The sequence below is a fragment of the Callorhinchus milii genome, unplaced genomic scaffold, assembly GCF_018977255.1.
Source record: "Callorhinchus milii isolate IMCB2004 unplaced genomic scaffold, IMCB_Cmil_1.0 Scaffold23, whole genome shotgun sequence".
In the NCBI taxonomy this organism is placed as follows: Eukaryota; Metazoa; Chordata; class Chondrichthyes; order Chimaeriformes; family Callorhinchidae; genus Callorhinchus; species Callorhinchus milii.
This window is the reverse complement of record NW_024704764.1, coordinates 78,291-101,950: the sequence shown is the minus strand read 5'-3', so window position 1 is coordinate 101,950 and position 23,660 is coordinate 78,291. Positions and strand designations below refer to the sequence as shown.

At 48.7% G+C, this 23,660-nt stretch overlaps 1 protein-coding gene across 6 annotated transcripts in view; it reads right to left on the bottom strand.

Moving 5' to 3' along the window:
• Positions 1-5,207: 5,207 nt before the first annotated feature.
• cacnb1 (calcium channel, voltage-dependent, beta 1 subunit) overlaps positions 5,208-23,660 on the bottom strand; it is a 36,074-nt gene continuing 17,621 nt past the window's right edge. For 2 of the 6 annotated variants that reach the window (XM_007910702.2, XM_042343298.1), the window contains 11 exons: positions 23,368-23,490; positions 22,500-22,633; positions 19,388-19,461; positions 17,738-17,895; positions 15,218-15,298; positions 14,835-14,893; positions 13,858-13,967; positions 11,973-11,981; positions 7,900-8,051; positions 7,229-7,324; positions 5,208-6,189 (listed from right to left, as the gene is read on the bottom strand). In XM_007910702.2, the coding sequence (XP_007908893.2) occupies positions 5,902-6,189; positions 7,229-7,324; positions 7,900-8,051; positions 11,973-11,981; positions 13,858-13,967; positions 14,835-14,893; positions 15,218-15,298; positions 17,738-17,895; positions 19,388-19,461; positions 22,500-22,633; positions 23,368-23,490 (1,284 nt within the window). In that variant the 3' untranslated portion in view covers positions 5,208-5,901. Of the gene's footprint in view, positions 6,190-7,228; positions 7,325-7,899; positions 8,052-11,972; positions 11,982-13,857; positions 13,968-14,834; positions 14,894-15,217; positions 15,299-17,558; positions 17,579-17,737; positions 17,896-19,387; positions 19,462-22,499; positions 22,634-23,367; positions 23,491-23,660 lie in introns of all 6 variants that reach the window. The other 4 variants (XM_042343299.1, XM_042343297.1, XM_007910705.2 and 1 more) reach the window with 4 other exon arrangements.

Below are 23,660 nucleotides of genomic sequence, written 5' to 3'. Positions count from 1 at the left end.
GTAGGGGCTGAAAGCAAGGCCGCTGGTGGAGTGGGGAGTAAGCAGGTCAGAAAGGAAGGGAGGTGCCAGGGCGTGAAGAGAATTGCAGATAAGTGATAAAATCTTGAAAAAAAATTGATCCTTTCTGTGATAGGGAGCCAGTGGAGTCTGGCGAGGACTGGTGTGAAATGGGTACGGAGTTTAGTGCGGGCGAGTATATGGGCAGTGGAGTTCTGAATCAGGTGTAGTTTCACAATAAAATAATCCATGCATTTGATGTAGCGCTTTTCATATCTTTGAGACGCCTCAAAGCGCTTCACAGGATATACTGTCTCAGTTTCTCAGTTATAAACACACGTTGGAAATTATCTCAACAAAACCAACCATTTAATATTTCCATTGAGATCTCCAATATTCAACACTGTATTACTAACATTGAGGAGTGCGGGGGTGGGGGGGTTGCTTACAATGGCAACGTAAATCCCCTCTCCCAGCCCCAGACCCCCACCCCACACACACACACACATTGGAAATCGCACTAATTGTAAACAATGAGCTCTCCACATGACAGCACTTGGGCAGATGTGCACATTGTAATGGACTGGATTTGACACAATGAAGAACCGAAGATAAATGATCTTGTTTGTTTCGGTGACGGGAACAGGCGGCGCTGGGATGAAGGGAAGAATTCCCGGGCACAATTCCCAGCAGCCAGCATTCCGAGTGTGAGGATGCATCCTGAGAGCAGAGGCACATTCCCAGCCAGTGTGTCATTTACCAGCTCTTTGTTGGCCTTTGACCCCTCCCACCCATGTGGACGGCAGCATTACTCAATGCAGTGCTCATTAGACTGAAGAACTTCTTTCACTCGGTTTGTTATGTCAGTGAGGAGCACGGACAGAGCAGGCTTCACAATGACGATCGAGACCTCACCACCACAAATTCCACCCAGTTTTAGCCTGGAGACCGCCCGGTCTGAAAAATTTAAGACGGCGCAAGATTGGGGGGAGATTCCTTTCCCGAGTCTGGAGTGAGAGAGAATGAGGCTTCCCACACTTCAGGTCTCAGAACGGAAAGCAAGAGGCTTCTAAATTAAGAATTCTCCCCGATTATTAAATTGTAAGAGCATGAACCGGCTCAGACCCCATGCAGTGTTAGACACTCTGCCGTCTCCAGTGTGTGGCTCTTTGTCAATCTGGCATCGGAGGGTGAAAAGGAAAAATCATCGCCACTCATAACTGAATGAACTTTAGTGACAATGCAAGCTTTACCTCTGGAAATCTCTGCCTCAATCCCTCCATCTCATTTCCATCCCCCCCACCCATCTTTAGATCACACCTGAAGACTTTCCTATTGGACTGTGCCTAAGGTAGGGTGACCAAATTTTGTCGACCAAACCTGGGGATACATGTGAAACAAATTGACATCCCCACAATTGCTGATGCTGGCAGTAACTGTTGGATTAATAGTTGTGTTTCTCTGATGAGTTAATCTATTTTACAATGTTATTGTTCTTGCTCAGTTTGTGGCTGAACTGAAGACAGGGAAAAATTTGGTTCCAAAGACACAACATCTCATCCGGGAATCGGGGGCATATGGTCTCCCTAGCCTATGGTCGCCTCCCCATTTTCCCCGGCTCAGCATCAAACTCCGCCATTGTTAAGCGCTCCGAGACTCTACCCTGCGTGAAGGGCGCTGTGTGACTGCAGGTCATTATTGCTCCTGTCTGTCTCTCTCTCGGTGAGTCCATCTCCTTTGCCAAAGAAACTCGAAAGTATTTGCAACAAATCAGAACTGAGGAGCACCGACTGGCGCAAGATAACCACAGGCTCCGGGATCCAGAAAAATCCCTCCCTCACCCTCCCCGCCTCCCTCCCCTCCTCAGGAAGTCTCAGCAGATATACACGTCCCGGTTCCATTCCTCGGCCTGGCTGTGCTGGTAGCAGTCAGCGGCTCGGTGCTTCCTCACGCCCCTCTCACACTGCCATTCCTCCTCCTGCTGCCCTCGGCCCAACCACAGGCAACCGCTGCCCTGGCCCTCCTCTTCTTCCTCCTCCTCCTCATACGTGTCCGTCTCCAGGAGGGAATCTCCCGGTTCAGTGTAGGCCGAATCCCTACTTCCCTGAGTTTCCAGGTCGCAGGTGTCCTTACGGGAGCAGACCCGACCGGGGCGCTGGGGGTATCGCGGAGCGGGGGGCGATGGCTTGTCTGAGTTGCTCCGGGAATCATGCAAAGCCAGTTGGGCGGGCAGTGAGCACTCGTCTGTCTGCTCCCCATGAACCAAGTAGGGGCTCTGGTTAGTGACACACCATGCGGAGAGGAGGGGGGAGGGTGGAGAGAGGAGAAAGGGAGAGATAGGAGAGGGTGGGAGAAGAGAGTGAGGAGAGAGGGGGATAGATAGGAGAGAGGGGGGAGGAGAGAGAGGGGGGGAGGAGAGAGGGTGGGGGGGTGAGAAGGAGGAGGGGAAGGAAGCAGGAGGAGAGGGAGGGAAACGTATACAAGTTAGTCATCAACATGGCGTACCATCAGGTTAGTGACACAATTCACCAGCAACAAACAAACACAGAACATTCCCATCAGATTTTGCCTTGAAAGAAACATAATTGGGTTGGAGTTTGAGGATGGCTGTCTGTTTGTCCATTGCAGTTAGAAAGATTCTGGGTTCTAGTAGGTAAAGCCACATAAAAAATCTATACTTAAACCGGTGGCTTCACTGCTTTGATTTTTGCAGAGATCGGATACGTTTGTGATCTTTAAATGGTTAAATGAAACCATCTGGCTGAAAAGATTTAGGGTTAGGTGCTCTGGGTTAGGGCTCTGCGAAGGTTTAACCCTACAGATTTTCTCTCTCCCACTGTTTGTTATGGTGATCACAGACATCCTCAACATTGCAAAACACTTTGCAGGCCATCGCTGTCAAGTGCAGTGACTGTGTTTGTGGGCAATCAGCGTGTTGGCCTATAAGACACACAGTCACTACACTTTGCAGTGAATCCTGAGAGACATCCCCTTGGCATGAAAGGCACTGTATCAAATGCATTGATTATTATTTATTACATCTATATCATTATTATTACTATTCATAATCTGAGAGCGGGGGGGATCAGAGAGAATCCCTGTGCGTTTGGTTCACTCACTCAGTGACTGCTGCGGGGCGAGGGTGGGTATCAATTAAATACCCCGAATAAATAAAAAGAAAGAATTCTGGAAACACACGTCTGAATTAGCAAATTACCTTTCAAATATTATATACTTGTTTCAGTTTGCCAACAAAACACACACTCACTGCAGTCACTTTTCAGCAAGTCCTATGAGGCACTTTGGGACGTCCCCCTGAGATGAAAGGCGATCTATCAAATGTAAGATTCTTAGTATTTTTTGAAAATCAGTTAAGGTAACGACAAAGTGTCATTCATTCACCTTGTGTGTCTAAGCTTATTATTATTATTATTATTATTATTATTATAAGCTTGGGTTCCCACTCAAACACTTGTGTGGGATTTGTCACAGGTTTATCCAAGAGTAAAACCCACTCTGTGGATTGTAACCCCAGCCATTGGCTGACCTCCATCATCGCTCGCCTCCAACATTCCCCAAACACAACTTCCCCCCCGGACACACACACACAACCTCAAGCCCTCCCCCGACATACACACCGTCAATCACCTCGACACACACACGCCCTCAACCCCCAACACACACACACCCTCGACAAACCGCCCAACACAAACCATCAACACCTCTCCCACCGGCACACGCACACACCCTTGACCCCCAACACACACACACACCCTCAAACCCTCCCCTGACATACAACTGTCAATCACCCCGACACATACAACAACAACAACAACAAGATTACATTTATTGAGCGCCTTTCACGTCGGGAGGACGTCCCATACACACCCTCAACCCCCCTGATACACACACACACACACCCTCGACAAACCTCCCAAAACACACCATCAACACCTCTCCCCCCGGCACACACACACACACACCCTCGACCTGCGGTGCAAGGCACTTGACCTTTAAAGCCCTGCCTCTTTAATTTTCAATCTATTTTTAACCTCAGATTTATATGCTTAGCCTCAAAACCTGTTATAAACGGGCAAAACCGCAGTGAGTTGAGAGCGGGGCGGGGGGCGGGCAATGACTTCCTCTTTCTCTCCATCGCTTGATTTCCTATATTCTGCCCCCTAAAAAAACTAAGCGAAATCTAAAAAACTAAGAACTCTGCTAAGATTCGAGGTGGAAAGTTAACTGGTGGTTGTAGCAAATGGTTAATGTAACCTGACATGGAGTCTTGTAGCTCAGTGGTTAGAGCACTCGCTTTGCAAACGAGAGACCAGGGTTTGATTCCCGGCAGGTTGAAACCTTGGGCAAGTTTCCTTACTCCACATACCTGATAATAATCCCTCAAGAAAAAAAAACATTAATAAATTGGTCACTTCAATCCACGACTGTTTGTGGGACGCTGCTGTGTGCAATTGGCTGCCGCATTTCGCCCACAAATATACAGTCAATTCATTTTACAGTGTATTCTGTGAAGCACTTTGAGATGTCTCGAAGATGTGAAAAGCGCTATATCAAATGCAAGGATTATTATTATTATGCTTAGGGCAGACCTGGAATCTCTGGCCTCTGATCGTCATTGCTTCTCTCAGTTTCCAGCTGTGTCCTACTGCGAATCAACAGGGTTAAGAACAGTTCCTATGCCTGTCAGCGGCTAAATTCATCTCGCACTTAACTCTAAGGCCATTTCGTCTTCAGGTTCAAATGGTAGCAAGGACTCCCCCCAAATCAAGATCCCAATCTCCACAGAGAAAACCACTCGCTGTGTGCAGATTGGCTCCCGCAGTCACAAAAATCCTGTGAAACTCTTTGAGATGTCCTTGTGACGTGGTGAGGCAGTATCACATTATGATAATTTGGAAACTTGTTTCTTATTAAGAAACTGCAGGGGTGGAGGGAGGGAGGAGAGGGGGCAATGTTGGGCTGGGACAATCCGGAATCTAAGACTGACTGGAAGGGTTTATGCAATCGCTTTGGATCTGAACTTCAAATTGTCTTATAGTTTGGGGTGGAGCAAGATTCAAACATGACCTGTACGAATGGGTCCTGGTAGGGAAGTGGGGGGAGGATCCGACATGGAAATATTTCGCCCACAAATATACAGTCAATTCACGTTACAGTCCAGTCTGTGAAGCTTTGAGACGTGTCAATGACGTTGATGAGGATCTGTATCAAATACAAGGATTATTATTCCTGGGGTTGGCTCATACCGCCCTCTGCTGGTCACCAGAGGCGAGTCACGCTGACCCTGGTCACTGGCGGATTGGTTATTTGCGACCTCTATTTGGGGATTTTAACGCCCCCCTCAACCAACCCCTCCCCCACGCACCCCCACACTGTCCTGGGTGTCATTGACTCGGTTTAGTTCAGTTTCAGTGTCGGGATTAGCTCACACTGAATTAATGCCGTACCCCCCCACCACCCCCTCCACACATAAACAGCTTGAAACTGCGAGTCCTGCTCTGCCAACCTACTGGCCGGGAATGTGGCTGAAGTTGAAAGCCAAGCACCGTTTGCATCACTTTGTTGTCACCACTCATCAGCCTCCCTTCCCCCGCACCGCCCCCCCACCCCGAGCGGGAACAAGGACCAAATTACAGACAAGACAGGAGCCTCTAGACAGGGAGTAGTGGGCGGGCATTCCAATCACGTTATTTGTTCCACCCGACCCCTTGAAAAAAATTACGGTTAGCAGTTGACCACGTGCAACTCAGTTGTGTGGGAAGGCAAAATAAAATGGAGACAGCCATGGGTAGTGGGGGTGTGTGAGGGGGGCAGTGGGAGGCAGGGAAGGCTTTTTAGAGTGACTCCATGACTGACGTTCTCTCCTCCCTGTGCCCGTGGAGGCTAAACGGAGTCCTCGGCTTCTTGCGGCTGTTTGTTGGGCTCGTCGATCTCTCGCAGGCCCCAGTAGCCCAGGTTGCGCTGCAGGGAGGTGAGCACCTGTACCTGCAGGTTGGAGACGGGAGCAGGGCTGGAGGCCAGGGCGGCGTTGGCCAGGGTGCGGTTGAGCAGCGGGTTTGGGGGGTTGCAGCTCGCAGGGTGGGTGGCTTTCCAGTACGCTTCCAAGTAATCCGCCAAGTGCTCACACGCATCCTCCAACTGGTTCTCGTCCAGAATGATGTCGAACAATTCCTGTGAACGATCAAATAATAACCTTCACATTTGATATAACGACTTAACACGACACTGAGACATCTCAACACATTTCGCACAATATACTGTAAAGTGGACTGACTGTACTTTGTGCGTGAAACACACACAGCAATGTCCCACAAGCAGTCGTGCATTGGAGGGATTATTACCCCCAGAAAGCGATCAGCCAATCGACTAACAACTGGGATCTTAGTTACGGCTTGTGGAATAATGAAACTTGCCTGAGGTATTGACCGGCCCGGGAATTGAACCCACGTTTTCACTTTCAAAGTGAACTAGCTAACCATTACGCTATAGGACTGCGTAACTCCCCTCCCACCTCTCCCCTCTCCCATTCTTATCCTCTTCAGCATTCCCCTTCCCTCTCACCTCCAATCAGACCAACATTGGGCTGCGCAGTGCTCTGGTCAGGCCACACTGTACAGTTCATGTCACTGTGACATCAGGGGCTGCCCAGGCTTTAGAGACAGTGCAGAAGAGAGCAACGAGGCTAAGGACTGTCGGTTAGATAAGTCTTGAGAGAAGGCAACTCGGGGGAAGGGGGACAGTGGGACACGGGCTTAGAGTTGCGTAGAGCAATTTCAGGGACGGATCCCGTGAATATTTCTTTACTCAGAGGGTAATTAACGACTGGAACAAACAACAGAAAGGGTGGTTAAGGCCTCATTTCAGAAACAACTCGATGCTGTGATGGGAGGAAATCGGCCAGCGTTTCTGTGGGGATGAGATCAGATGGTCCGAAGGGTCTTCTTCATCTGAACCCAATCTTGTGATTTGTGATTGACACTGTGCCAAAATTACACGGAATGATACAGCACGGAAACAGGCCATTCAGCCTACTAGTCCACAAGCCTAGAAACAAGTCCAGTTTGTTCTCTATACTAGCCCCTGAATGTAAGGATAATGCTATTCTGAGCTCTTTCCTTTCCCCCCCCCCCCCGTTTCCTTCCCTCCTCCGCTCCATCCATCCGTCATCCCCCCACCCCCCCCCCGGTTCTCCAGAACCAAAGATACTGACCGGGGGGCATTGGGACAGTTTATCTGACGCCACCATCTGCACGTTGAGGTGCTTGGCCTGTGACTTGCCCCGGGATTTTACCAGACGTTGCAGTACCTAAAGGGGAGAACAGCAGATTAGAGACTTTAAATACAATGTTGTAAACTGGCAAACACTCTCCGTGTACATCACCCCCTACAGCCCTGACATTCCTGTGCTACCCCAGCTGGGAAGACCAGAGTAACAATCTTCCGGCTCAGTCTGGAAGCTGGATTTTACAGTCTCTTGAAAAGAAAGTGGCTGGATTAAGGATTCCGGATTTGTGCACAGCAATATTCCATACATAGCCATGAAGTTTCGGACTGATTTTATCTGGGGATTGTCAGTCAGGACACCAGGAGTTATTCCCTTCTCTGTTCCAACAGTGTCGCTGGACCTTTAACATCCACCTAAACAGGCACAGATGGGAGCTTGATTCAAAATCTCATCCAAAGTATGGTGCCCTCAACAATGCAGCACTCCCCGTAACTGTCAGCCTAGACTGTGAGCTCAAAGTCCCTGATTGTGGCTCAAACCCGCAATCTTGTGACTCAGATTCGAGAGTGAGAATGACTGAACCAGGCTGAGATCCTGTTGAGGACTGAGAGAAGACACAGGGCTGAAATCCACTTCTTTGCCACTTTGTCTCTTACCTTAGGTGAGGCAATCTTTATATAGACAATGATGGGAGCCAGGGAGGTTTTAGCAAGTTGTGTGGGGTGATTAATGGTGTCGGCATCGAGAGCCACCAGCTGCAGAGTCCTGGCCAACTCAAAGATTCGCTCAATCTCATTCTGAACTTCAGCTGTGGGCAAGAGTCAAGAAAGGAGGGACCTTCGATTAATACTATTCCTGGTAATAATCCTTTCATTTGATACAATTACAATACAAATTACACAGCGTTTACACGTCACTGCAGTCAAAGAGGTCGGTCTTAAAGCGCCTTTTCATCTCAGTTCTTGATTAGAGCCATAAAAAGGAACTGATGTCTTCTGATTAAAAGGTTTACTTTCTTTTGGCGTAAATGAGATGGGACTGAGTTTATTTCACAGTTTTGAATGAGCCCCAGAAATCTCAGGAGAGCAGAGCTCGGCTTAACGGATGATGTGATGGCGGCGTGAAACGTAACCAGGGGAATCCACAGCTTAGACAGCGGCAGGATCCCTCCTCCGGGACAGTTACACATAGACAGAGCTTTAACATCAGAGCAACAATGGTTACAGCTCAGGTCAGGAGACATTTCCTCACACAGAAGCTTGTGAGGATGTGGAACACCCGGCCCCAGAAAGCTGTACAGGCGAAATAAACACGGATGTTTAAAGGCGAGACAGACAGCGACCAGGGTAGGAGAAGGATTAAGATTGTGGTGTGGCAGATAATTTGGGAACAGCAACGTCCCACAAACAGCCATGAAGTGAATGAACAAATTTATCTGGAGGATTGTCAGCCAGGACGGTGAGAGAAACTCCCTTCTCTTTCCCAACAGCGCCGCGGGATCTTTAATAATCACCTAAACAGGCACAGACGGGGTCGGTTTAACGGCTCGCCTGAAGGACATCGCCTCCAACCATGGAGCGGCAGCCTGGTCTGTGTGACCCGTGTCCCCGATGCAGGGCTTGACCCCACAGGCGAGAGACTGAGCCAGGCTGACGCCTGATAAACCACATGGAGCTCAGAGATCAAAGGCAAGATATTTCCCCTCTGGAGAATGTTTACTGATCGCCTGCCCTCCTCTGACCTCTGTAAAAGGTTGGCGGACGCCAGACGGTGGAGATGTCACTAAACAGGGAACTGACCCGTCCAGAACCCACCGGCTTGCAATCCCGCAACATCACTTTACATTGCTGTCTTCATCACATTTAATACTCTCTGATAAAGATCTATCTCTCAAATTTTATACAGACACTCACACACACATTCACATATTCATACAGACAGTTACACACAAACACACGCCAACACACACCCACACACTCGCGCACACTCATACACACACACACACACTCATACAGAGACACACAGACACTCACACACACTCATACACACACACACTCACACTCATACAGAGACACACAGACACTCACACACACTCACACATACACTCATACAGAGACACACACAAGACACTCACACGCATTCACACACACAGACACACAGACAGACACACATTCACACAGACATACAGACAGACACACACACACACTCATACAGAGACACACACACACACTCATACAGACACACACTCACACACACCACTCACACTCAGACACTCACACTCACACAGAGACACACACAAACACACACACACATACACACACAGGAACTTACACACACATTCACGGAGAAACTTGCACACACACAGAAACTTAGACACAGGCAGACAAACACACACTGACACACACACCCACACACACAGAGAAACATGTACATAAACAGAAACATACTCATATAGAAACATACACATATACACAAACAGAAACATAGACACAAACATGAACATACACACACAGAAACATACCCAGAAACATCCACACACACAGAAAATTGCACATAGACAAACACAGAAACTTACACACATACAGTCACACACACTGACACACACACGCACAGAAACATACACACAAACAGAAACATACACACACATAGAAACCTACACACACACACAGAGAAACTTATACACGGACAGAAACTTACACGAAGACAGACACACACACACACAGAAACTTACACACAGACACATATACACAAACACACACACAACAACTTACACACAGACACGCACACAGAAACTTATATAATACTGAAACATACATACACACAGAAACATATACACACACACAGAAACATATACAGAGAGACAGACAGACAGCACACACACACATAAACATACACACAATACAATATTAAATTTGTATAGTGCCTTTCACATCGGGAGGGCATCCCAAGGTGCTGTCTGTGTACACACACACACAGAGAAACATACACATACAGAAACATACACATGCAGAAACATACACACACACACAGAACATACAGAAACATACACACAAACAAAAACATGCACAAAGACAGACAAACACACATAGTTACATACACACACAGAAAAATACGCACACAGAAACATGCAATCACAAATGGAAACATACAAACACACACAAAAAGAAACATGCACACACACACACACAGAAACATATACACACAGAAACATACACACACACAGAAACATACACACACACCGACACACGCACACACACGCATACACTCACACAGAAACATAAACACACGCCCAGAAACATACACACACGCACACACACACACACAGAAACATCCACACAGAAACATACAAACACACACACTCACACACAACATACATGCACACACACAAACAGAAACACAAACACACACAAAGAACATGGTTTCGCAGAGAACTCAGTGTTAGTCGGGCCACAGGATGGCAATGTGCTTCCTTCATGCTTCAGCGAAGACATTCACAGCCACAACAGTGTCTGAATCCCAGGTTCCTGTCATTGTGTATGTTATCTGTATGTTCTCTGTGGGCTCTGTGTGTTTTCTGTATGTTCTGTTTGTTCTCTGTATGTTCTCTGTGTATACTCTCCCCGTATGCTCTCTGTGTATTCTCTGTATGTTCTCTGTATGCTCTCATTATGTTCTCTGTGTGCTCTCTGTAAGTTCTCTGTGTGCTCTCTGTATGTTCCCTGTATCATAGAATCATAGAATCGTACAGCACAAAAAGAGGCCATTCGGCCCATTGAGTCTGTGATGGCTCTTTGAATAGAGCAATTAATGTCAATCCCACTCCCCAGCCCTTTCCCCATAACCTGCAAACCCGTCCTCCTCAAATACCCATCCACCGCGGTTTTAAAAGTTGTTATCGAATCGGCCTCCACCGCCCTCTCAGGCAATGCCTTCCAGATTTGAACAACTCACTGCGTGAAAAAATTTCTTCTCACCTCTCCTCTGCTTCTTTTGGAGATTATTTTGAATCTGTGACCTCGAGGATGTTCTCTGTGTGCTCTCTGTATGTTCTGTGTGCTCTCTATATGTTCTCTGTATGTTCTGTGTGCTCTCTACGTGCTCTCTGTGTCCAGACCCACTCCGACCAGGAGAGAAAGTGTCTTATTCTTATATGTGGGTTATTTGGGGAAGGATTTCCTTGGGACGGGTTTGAGGTGGTGAGAAATAAAACAGTTCATCTTAACACGAGCTTCTTCAGAAGGGTTTTGCTGAGACCCAACCCATCCCGAGCCGAACCTGTACACCTGCTGCTGGGAACACTAAAGGCAAAATTTGACCCTTGACCTGCGCTGGGTCTCGGCAATGTACGTTCCTAATGTCAAGCCGTGCTATTGTGGGGCTGAGGAGTCAGTCTGTGTTAACATGCAATCACAACCAGGGCTACACGTGCAACAGGCAATGGGGGTGGGGTGGTGTGGGAGAGGCAGAGAGAGAGAGAGACAGAGTGACAGAAAGGGGGGAGACAGAGGGGCGAAAGAGTGATTGAGAAAGATAGATGGGGGAGAGAGGAGAGAGGGGAGAGTGGGGGAGAGAGAGAGAGAGGGAAAGAGAGGGGAAGGGGAGAAAACGACCAGATGGTGGGGGAAGAGAGAGAGAAGGGAATTGGGGCAGAAAGAGGGACATAAAGAGAGCAGTTACACACAGGCTGACACGTACTGTCGGGTTGTGTTATTTGCAGTGTGATACATACCCAGAATATCTGAGATTGACAGAGGGAGAGAGTGAGAGAGAGAAACCAATACTGTGAGTATGATGGTGTGCAGAGCGAGACTTGCACCTCGTTACTTCACTGGAATCAGCCAGACCGGAGGTCAGTGTGTTATTGCAGATCGTGAGAAGGGAGAGTTAATTCTATCACAACTCTTTCCTTATTTCCTTGGGGAAAATGTCAAATGTAATCAGAAACCATCTCGGAACAAAGATTTGCAATATGTTCTGCCTGTTAATTATTCTGTCTCCTGCAATCACAATCCGAATCTTTAAAACTGAGGAACATGTCAGCCCAGACCCAGGCCATTCATCACATTGTGTCCCCCACTGGAGCTCTCGCTCCCCCATTCCCTGCTATCTCCCCATCGTGTCTGTGCTGGGGCTCGCTCCCCCACTGGAGCTCTCTACTCTATATCCAGCAATGTTCTATGTCTAAATTCTCAATCCTTGTTGTAAATGTTTTCCACTTTACTTGGTAATTTCACAAGAGAGTGCCAGATCTATTCTGATCTCAACCTTCCAGAATCCTCACCATACCATCGTCCAATTACAATCCAAATGTTTCTTAAAGGTGTCACAAGATGTTAGCCTCACTCACCCTTCCTGGTAATCCTGTTCCAGCTGTTAATCACACTCTGGGTAAAAACAATTCCCTGGGTGTCTATCCTGAAATTGCCCCTCGCAGTCATTATAAAACTCTATCCTCTGCTGTACACAGGGTCACTGGGCACCGCTTACTGGGTTTAGTAACGTTAAACCGAGCTCCCATTAAATACTTAAATAGGTTTCTTAAATTCATATTGAATTTAGCCCAAGGGAATAAAAGCAGTGAAAAGCTGGATATCTGAGGTGGAAATGATATTGTCCCACACTTCCCTCCGTGCTCTGATCAGACTCTGCAGCCAATCAGACACAGCTCTTTTACCATTACACTGCTCATTGGAGTCAAGAATCAACAAACCTGAACAAAAAGCTGAAAACACTCGGTCAGTGGTTAGTTTCAGGCTGGTGTGTGGTGCATGTTTGTGTTTATAATAATAATAATCCTTGCATTTGATATAGCGCTTTTCACGTCGGGAGGACGTCCCAAAGCGCTTCACAGAACACACTGTAAAGTGAATTGACTGTATATTTGTGGGCGAACGCGGCAGCCAATTGCCAATGTCCCACAAACAGTCATAGATTGAAAATGTCCAATTTATTATTGTTTTGGGTTTTGGAGGGATTATTATTAGGCTCTGTGTGGAGTAAGGAAACTTGCCCGAGGTTTCGCCCTCTGCCTGGAATTGAACTCAGGTCTCTCGCTTGCAAAGCGAGTGCTCTAACCACTGAGCTACAGGACTCCTGCAGAGTCAACAGCACAGAATATAGGGATGATACCAATCCAACAAGTCAGTCTCAGATTTCCTTCCCATCAGGAGGACATCTCAAAGTGCTTCCCAGGATTTTACGGTAAATTACTTTGTATTTTTTGGGGAACTCTGCAGCCAATTTACTAGACAGCAATGCTGCACAAATAGCCACGTAAACACCCAACTAAAATTAAAATCCTCAATATTATTTGGGCGTATTCATAGCCAGAACACCAGGAGAAAGAAACTCCCTTCTCGTCTCCCAATACTGTCATGGGATTTTTAATTGTTACCTGAATAGGCACAAACGGGGAGCTCGGTTTAACGCCTCATCCGAAGGACGGCACCTCCAACAATGTAGCGCTTACCCCCAGCACTGCACTTGAGTGTCAGACTCAAAGTCCTCGACTTGGGACTTGGGACTTGCGACAGCGCTACTGGCCGAGCCGGGCTGAGTCAGTCGTTTTATTGGAAGAGGAATTTCTGAGCTGGGAAGAGAGGAGGGATACTTACCCAGACTGGAGCGAGTGCTGGAGCGTTCGACTAGCGTGTGTTTATTAGGATTGTTCAACACTGACCTCTTGGCAAGAGAGATGTCAGCAGTGACCCGAGTAATGGATATTCTGGAGATAGAATGACAACAACAATTACATTTACATAACCATGTCGAGTGGATGTCCCAATCTGCTGGACAGTCATGGATTTGGACCTGAGCAGAAGGTTGGGATAAGGAGGGGCGGAGGGCAGGGAGGGTAGGGGCAGAAGGGTGGGTGAAGGGGCGGTTGAAAAGGAGGGTCTTGAGACATGGCCTTTAATTTTGAAGCTGCTTTTCTGAAAGTTTCTTCCGAGACTTGGAATTTTAGCCCCAGAAAGACCTTACCTTCAAATAGCCCCTAAACTGCATTTGCAGATGAGATGTAAGACAGTCAGCAATGAGATGTTAATGACAGGGATGGTGTCTTATCCTGCAGTCACCACGTGGGGGGGAAGGGGGAAGAGAAGTGCAGTGTCTAACTCAACCCAGATAGGCCCACCTGCCTGTTCAATGAACCCTGTTATACCATAGTAGTTGGGGGAGGGGTGTGTGAGCCTGTAAAATCCCAACCAGGTTTATAACAGGACGCAATCGCCAGTCAGCACATTTGTTCTGTAATGCCACCCATCACTGCTGTCACTGGCCATGCACAGAGCACAGGAAGTGATATCGAGCCGATGACCCGCAAGTCAGCATCTTTTAGTCCCCCGGCTGCCAATGTTCTGATGAAGCTCCGCTGAGCCCAAGCTTGGGGAGGATTTAATTCAGGGACGATAGGAGGGCTAAGAGTGGTGGACACACCTATTAAAAATAGGCAGCGGTTCATCCCAGCAAGCAAGTTTAACGTAGAATCTAATCAGATTCACTGGACCAGGGACACAGCCCAAACCATAATTAAACAATGGCCTTTAGCCAATACTACTTGACAATCAAAGGCTGTTGTTGGTGTCCTTACCTTCCGTCAAACTTATGTTTCAAAAAGTCAAACAAAGCTTTCTGCATCATGTCAGTCACCTAGACAGAGAGAGGGAGAGAGGGTCAGACACCATTCACTCCCCGCTTCAGGTTGAGAAAAATACATTCCCTTCTCTTTTTGAATAGCGTTGCAGGGACCTTTAATGTCCTATTGATCAGGAAGACGCGACCTTGCTTTAATATCTCATTCAAAGGACGGCATCCCCAACAGTGCAGCTCTGTCCCCTGCAATGCAATGGAGCATCTCTCTGAGTTTGAATCCCCCACGTGGAGTTTGAATCCAGCAGTGAGAGTGTGACTGATTGAGCCAGGCTCAGCCCAGGGCCACTGGAGGTCTGACAGCCCAGCCTCCCTGCTGCTTACCTCATAGCCCTTCAGTGACGGTCCCACTAAGATGATGGGTCTCATGGATGGCACAACATCGTAAGGAGGGATATTTTCTTGCTGCCAGAGAAACACAAGGACAGATATCACAACATAACAGGCCCATAATTACCCCACTGCCCTCTACACTCGTTTTGGATACCTTTGTGAATTTTCCAGGGAAATAGTTTTGCCATTGTAGAAAGGGGAGAGACAAAGAAGGTCAGAGGGAGACACAAGGAGAGACAGAGAAGGAGAGAGGGAGAGGCAGAGAAGGAGAGAGGGAGAGACAGAGAAGGAGAAAGGGAAACACAGAGGAAGAGATAAAGAAGGACAGAGGGAGAGACAGAGGGATAGACAAAGGAGATAGGGAGAGACAGAGAAGGACAGAGGGAGAGACAGAGAGGAGAGAAGGTAAACAGAGGTAGAGACAGAGTACATAGAAAGGGAAAAAAATAAAACAGTGAGAAGAAGGGAGAGAGAAAGACAGGGAGAGATGTAGTGGGGGAGAGAGACAGTGGAGGAGAGAAAAAGAGGGGGAGAGACAGGGAGGGAGATACAGGGGAAGAATTGGGCTGGAAGAGAGAGAAAAATGAAAAATAGTCAATTCAGATCATTGCTCACTAAGAAAACTATGCTGTTTGATTTGATGGAACTCCACTTGAGTGGGCGGGTGACCAGGGCTAACCACACCGAGAGCCATAGCCCGCGAGGATCTCGATGGACTCAATTTATGAATTATTTCCAAGTCAGGATTTGGCAAACTCTTAAACTCGGCCTTAATTTTGAAAAACAGGTTAAGTTTCCTCCAGCTCGCAGATGACGAACGAGTTCCTGATATTATTTTAAACAGTTCTGCACCATCAATTTTGAGGCACCGAGAAAAGGTCTTGCAGGCTGAGACTAGTTGGAATTTCAGCCCTCCTGTGTCGGCTGCTTGCGAGCAGCACCGTCAGAACAAGACCAACTCGCAGTCAGGTCAGGTCTGGGACGTTGCCCTGTGTGAGGGGACGCTGTATAAATGCAAATTGTTGTTGTTGTCAGGGATTCTTTGAACGAAGATGGTTTCCAGATATCTGTGCTCAATTTACTTGCTACCGGGTTCTATACACAGCGGAATCCCCACCGTAACATGGTTAGGACAGAAGGTCATTTTTTATTGACATGGCCAACCTCCAGGTCATCACGTCGCTGATGTCACTTCCTCTGCGCTGCAGAGTGCCGAAAGCTGGACAGGAAGTGAGCGGCGGGCTCTGTGTGGTTCCAACGTCACCGCGTGAAGCAAATGCGCGTGATATCAATTAACCCTTTATTGCCATTCTGTTACATTCTTTGAGACTTGTTCCCTTCTAAGGAAAAGGCTCTTGCCAAGCGCTGCCATGATGCTGCGATGCAAGCAAGTGCAAGTTATTACTCTCTGGCAGTAAGCACGTGTAGGTTATTTATCACATGACTGGTGGCACAGCATCACAACCTCACCATAACTTCATAGAATCATAGAATATTACAGCACCAGAGGCCATTCGGCCTATCGTGCCTCTTTGGAAGAGCTACCCAACCAGTCCCACTCCCCCGCTCTTTCCCCATATCCTTGCAGACTTCAAGGGGAACCTAGTTCATTTGCAGAAATTCCACCTGATCTTAGCCTGATGTTCAGATTTAAGGTGGCACCAGAATTGAGGGAAAATCATCAATTCCCGCCTCAGTTCAGAAGCCATTTTTTCTCTTTTAAAAACAACCAGGCATCTGAATGGTTAAGTCCGAATGGAAGAATTCACCATGATTTCAATTTTAAAGGCAGAAGAAAACCAAGAACAAACTGGGCCGAGACAGGTTGCGAGTAATTTGTATCACCATTGGCGGTCAGGCCTTCAGCCTCTCTGCGCCCACCCTCTGGAACTCCATCTCACTGTCCCTTCACCTTGCGCCCTCCCTTGTCTCTTTCAAGGCCCCTCTCAAGACCCTACTCTTCGATCGCACTTTTGGCCACCCTCCTAACCCACCCTCCCTGCTATCCACCTCTCCTGATCACAACCCCCAAATCCAAATCACTGACTGTCCAGCGCCTTGGGACATCCTCCCGACATGAAAATGTAAATGTAAATGTAATTTCTTGTTGTCACACACAGAGTTTATAAGTTGACAAATTCCGCAAGAGACCGAAATCGCCAAACGGATCTGAGGTTTCAGCCTCTGAGAAGGACAGAAATTCTGACCAAATGCAGCTGAGACGTCCAGTTATCCTGTAAATGAGAAGCTTCCTTAACACCCACTGTCTCTCCGCCCACCCCACCCCAGGTCAGATTGTAACATGAAGCATGGGTAAAGAAAGCAAACTTACCGATTTCTGCTTCTGTTTGGCTGGTCGAGTGCGTGAGGAGGAAGACAGACCAAGAAGAGAATAACAGAGCATGCAGGTTACTGGCATGTCACCTAGCCGGTGTAAGCAGCCAACAGAGAGAGCTGTGCGCTGGTTAGTGTGCTGACCAGCCAGGCAGGGTGCCCCGCAATCCCAGTTACCTTCTTAAAGAAAGGTATCCGCTTTGCATTGGCTGGCGGAGTGGTGACACTGCTAGAACTTGTTTTAGGGGATCGGTGGTTTGTCTGGGGCTGACTCTCTTCCACATCTAAGTCAACAGCATCTAGGTCAAAAACTATGTTAGACACGTCCGCCTGACCTGGGGGAGAAGGGAAGAGGACGTAGATGTAACGTAGACCAAGAAGAAAGCGGAAAAATAATAAAGAGCGACTTCGGAGGCAGAATTGGTCACGGAGTCATACCCTGACTCAAATTCCACTCGGTCTTAGCCTATAAGCCCATCCTGCCTTGAAATTCAAGATGGCACAAAATGTGATGCTACAGACTAGTACAAGGAGGAATTTTGGGTCTCCTGTACCCATACGAGAAACATGTTTACAAACTCCAATGCGTGTTTGTGTGTGTGCTTGCATGTTCTTGCTTCTTCTTGCAATTTTGTGCCCGAGATCTTCAGAGGTTAGACAATGAAAGATTATTTCCGCTCTCTAGCCAATTGGGGATTGTCAGCCAGGACATTGTGAGAATAACTCCCTTCTCTTTTCCAGTCTTTAACATCCACCTGAACAGGCACAGACATAACATCTAGTATGAAGGATTGCGCCTGTGACAATGCAGTGCTCCCCCAGCCCTGTCCTGGAACATCACTTTAGAATGTGAGGGCTTGAACACCCACCTTCTGACTCAGAGGCGAGAGTGACGGTACCAGGCTGACACACAAATACCACCAGAAGAGGTTAGAGGAAGGTGAGAAGACCTTTTCAAACAGACGCCGCTAATCTTAATTTAACAAATCATTATTTTCTGCACTTCTTAAAAAAGAATACTGAAGACTGAATGATAGAATTCTCCATCATTTCAGCCGCATCTTAAAGTTTAACACAAAACAGTTCCGACAGTTAAAACAAGGTGGAATTTGGGGCCCATAAAGAGAGCAAGGAACTGGGATTAGAGTGTGCGACTGAAGTGGAGGAGTTGTGCTCACACTGGCTTAGTGGCCGATTGGCCTCCCTCTGTGCTGTGATTTGTATGATCCTGACATTATAAATGTAGAGATCGCTAACTTTAGCAATCAGTGTACAGAAGGCCCCTAGCATCGGTGAGTTTGAGTCTAAACCCCAGAGAGAGAGACTAACATACACCCAGTAAACCTTCATCACCAGATGTAGAATCATAGAATCTCACAGCACAGAAGGAGGCCATTCAGCCGATCGTGCCTGTGCCAGCCCTTTGAAAGAGCTACCAACTCATCCCACTTTCCCGCTCTTACCCCATGGCACTGAAATTGTTTTTCCTTTTTAAGTTCCTTTCTAATTCCCTTTTGAAAGCTACTATTGAATCTGCTTCCACCGCCCTTTCAGGCAGTGCATTCCAGACCATAACAACTCACAGCATTAAAAAACATTCTTCTCGTCTTCCCTCTGATTCTTTGAGAACTACCCCAAATCTGTGTCCTCTGGTTACCAACCCACCCATCAGAGGAAACAGTTTCTCCCCATCTACGCTATCAAAACCCCTCATAATTTTGAACACCTGTATTAAACCTCCCCTCAACCTTCTCTGCTCTAAGGAGAACATTCCCAGTTTTTTTCATCTCTCCACATAACTGAAGTACCTCAAAGACCATGTCTTACCGGCTGCAGGCGATGTTGATCGCTTGGGGGCAGGCACCTCTCCTAAACTGGAGTTCGAGTTTCCACCTGATTTGCTGAAATCAATATATATACATTTTAAAAATGTCAGAGAAAGAAATGAGAAATAATAATCTCGCACCAATTAATAATCACACGATAATTAATTTGCACAGCGCAGGAGCTCAGCCAGTGGAATCTAAACCAATGAAGGAATCCTGTGTGAAACCCCCAAACAGCCGTGAAAAGAGGGAGTGATTTTATCCAGGGGATTGTCGGCCAGATCAGGAGAGAGAAAGTCCCTTTTCTTTACCCAACAACTCTGTGGGATCTTTAACGTCTGTCTGAACAGGCACAGGGGAGGGAGCTCGGTTTAACGTCTCATCCCGAACAATAGCAGATATGACAAGATTCCCCCCCACATCACTGCGTTGGAGCATCTACACTGTAGTTCAGGGTCCTCAGAAGGAAGGCAGAGAAGAGCTTTCATTTTTTTTGGTCATGTGGAAACCCATCCCCGTGTTTAAGAGTCTCCTATCCAAGCTGAGATTTCCATGTATCCCACCTACACATGGAAATTGCAGAGATAGATTGTTGGAATGGAATGCGGACTCTCTCCCTGGAGGGATGCTTCCTGCTTACCTAATTCCAGAAAGTATTAGGCACAGGATGGCAACCAAGGCTTGGGGATCCCAGAGTGTGGTTGGGTAACAGCTTTAACTGTAACTTCATGTGCAGCGGATTATTACAGCCATCCCTCCCCATGGGCTAAACTGCCCTCCACCCTCGTCCACCTCCTCTGAACTCCTCTCCCTCTGGCCTTCAACCCTCACCGACCCCTCTTCTCCTCTCTCCCTCCTCCACAATACCCTCTCCTCCACACTCGATACTCTTGCCCCCATCACTTCCCGCACTGTCTCCTACTCCCGCTCCTCCCCCTGGTACACCACCCACCTCCGCTCACTGAAAAGCCAGGTGCGGGCTGCTGAACGCACCTGTGTCAAATCTGGCCTAACGGTCCACCGACAAATCTGGCTGGACCTCCTCAAAATTTACCGCTCCACTCTAGCCTCGGCCAAGTCGTCCTTCTACTCCAGGATAATCCTGGAGGCGAAGAACAACCCCAGGCTACTGTTTTCCACCACAACCCGACTCCTCCGTCCCCCCCGCCACCCCGCGCAGGTCATCTCCTCCAACCTTCACTGCGAGGAGATGCTGGATTTCCTTGAATCCAAGATCAAGGGAATCCGCTCCGCGGTCACTTCCCCTCCAACTTCCACCCACCACCCACCCCTTCCCTCCCACACTCCGACTCCTACCCATCCTCCCCTACACACCTTCGTACCCGTTTCCCCACCCTCTGTCACTGAACTCATCCTATCCCTAAAACCAACCACCTGCTCCCTTGACCCCATCCCCACTCCACTCCTTATCTCCCAGCTCCACTTTCTTGCCCCACATATCACTGACATCATCAACCTGTCCCTCTCCTCTGGCTCTGTCCCCATTCCATTAAAAACTGCCATCATCACGCCCACCCTGAAAAAACCCTCCCTTGATGCGTCGCAGCTATCAAGCTACCGGCCCATCTCCAACCTCCCCTTTCTCTCCAAGGTCTTGGAAAGAGTTGTCGCCTCCCAACTGCGCTCTTTCCTTTCCACCCATTCTCTTTTCGAACCCCTTCAGTCAGGTTTCCGTGCTGCCCATAGCACAGAAACTGCCCTGGTCAAGGTCACCAATGATATCCTGACCATCTGTGACCAGGGCTCCCTCTGTCTCCTCGTCCTCCTCGACCTATCGGCAGCATTCGATACGGTCGACCACGCTATCCTACTCCACCGCTTGTCCTCCCACCTCAACCTTCAAGGCACTGTCCTTGAATGGTTTAGGTCGTACCTTTCTCACCGTCTTCATTTCGTCTCGACGAATGGCTTCTCCTCCACCCCCGCACTGTCTCATGTGGTGTCCCTCAGGGCTCTGTCCTCGGTCCCCTCCTCTTCACCCTCTATATGCTCCCCCTTGGTGACATCATCCGCAGACATGGAGTTAACTTCCACATGTATGCGGATGACACCCAACTCTACCTTTCCTCCTCTACTCTCAACTCCACGACCACCGATGTCCTGACAGCTGCCTGTCCGACATCGAGTCCTGGACGAGAGACAACTTTCTTCAGCTCAACGTGCGAAAAACCGATTGGCTCACGTCAGCGCCTCCGCACCTCAGGCGCTGACACCATCAGCATCCAAGGCTGCACTCTCCACCTCTCAAAGCCAGTCAGGAACCTCGGCGTTTTGTTCGACCCTGAGCTGTCCTTTCTCCCTCACATCCGCACCACAACTGGCACCGCCTTCCATCACCTCCGGAACATCGCCAGACTACGGCACTACCTCACCCCTCACGCTGCTGAAACCCTGGTCCACGCCTTTGTCACCTCAAGGCTGGACTATGGGAACTCTCTCCTCGCCGGCCTTCCCGCCCCTCCCTCCACAAGCTGCAGGTCATTCAGAACTCTGCAGCTCGTGTACTGTCCCGCACCAGGCTTCGGGACCACATCACTCCCACCCTCGCTCGCCTCCACTGGCTCCCCATCCCCCAGAGGATTGATTTCAAGATCCTCATCCTCACCTACAAGGCCATTCACGGCCTTGCTCCCTCCTACCTCTCCAACCTACTATCCCCTACCTACCTGCCCGTACCCTCCGTTCCTCTGGCTCCGGTCTGCTCCACGTCCCCCGCCCCAACCGCCCTACCATCGGTGGTCGGGCCTTCAGCCTCTCAGCCCCAGGCTCTGGAACTCCATCCCCCAGTGCCTTCGCCTTGCTTCCTCCCTTTCCTCCTTCAAGGCCGGTCTCAAAACCTTTCTCTTTGACCGAGCCTTCAGCTCCCCTCTCGACTCTCTTCCCCTCCTCGCTCCCTCCCTTCCCTCCCCTCACCCTGACCATTTCCCCCTCCTCGCTCCCTCCCTTCCCTCCCCTCACCCTGACCATTTCCCCCTGCTCGGGTCATGACCCAACTGTGCAGCGCCTTGGGACGTCCTCCTGACGTGAAAGGCGCTTTATAAATGGAATCTTGTTGTTGTTGTTGTTGATGTGTCCCAGTACTTTCTCTTCACCTTGACAGTCGGCCTTGCCTCATCTTCTGCTCCTGTTGCAGCCTCATGTTCTCCAGCTTTACAGGACTCGGAATGAATCCAACTTCACATCCGTCCCTGACCAGTCGGCCTATCCACCAGTCATTGTTGTATTTCTGAATGTGAGAAGGGAGCAGATATCAGTCAACACAAGGTCAGATGCTCAGTTCAGATGAAGAAGACCATTTGGCCCATCTCATCCCTCCAAAACACCCGCCCTACTGTCCCCCCGCCACAGCATCGAACTGCTTTTTGAATGAATCCCAGTTTCCTGGCCTCAACCACTCTTCCCTGGGCAAACCTGTTCCAATTGTTATTTACCCTCTGGGTAAAGAAAAACTTTCTGGGGTCTGTTTTGAAATTCCATTTAAAATTTTGTACACCTCTGTGAGGGTTAAAGTTTTGGGTGGGGGGCGGGTGGGGGCGCTACCTGCTGGAATCTAATCAGCTAAAGCCATTGAGAGCACTGCCTCGCAAGCTTTCCAACTGCTTGACCAGCTTGTAGCACCCTACCCTTTAGGCTGCAGGTTTAACAGGAGCTGAGTGGAAAGACTTCCTGCCCTCAGTGACTGGTCTGCCCTCCCAAGTCCTGCCGATGAGCCAGGCTGGGCTGTGTTGTCATCAACAGTGTCCTGGAATACTGAGGACACACCTGGCTCAGGAACTGGACTAGAGACCATCACAGAGGGAGGACTCGAGTCTAACATTCTGTTGTCAAGCACATCACCAAGGAGCCAAGGAGACTCCGCTTACCCCCGCTCTCCCTCTCCGCACAGGAGGGTAGTCACTCGTCGGCTCAGTGGGGGGAGATGAGGAGGATTGGAGACATTCAAACGTGCTCCTCACTGACCTCTTTGATGTGAAGAAAATCTTTTGTTTCAAAGGAGATGGCCACTCCTTGCACAGGGACCTCGTCGCTCTGGCTGGGGTTATACCCCACATTCGTCCGCACCGCGAAGGCCACAGGTTTGGTCTGATGGAAGCAATGGCAGCTCAGTTGCACATCATCAACAACAACTTGCATTTACACAGCGCACCTCAGGCAGGGCAGCGACCCAGAGCACGAGGCCAAGCTGGGGAGAAGCGGGGGTGGGTGACCATAATTTGATCACACAATCCACTTTGTGGGACGCTGCTGAGCGC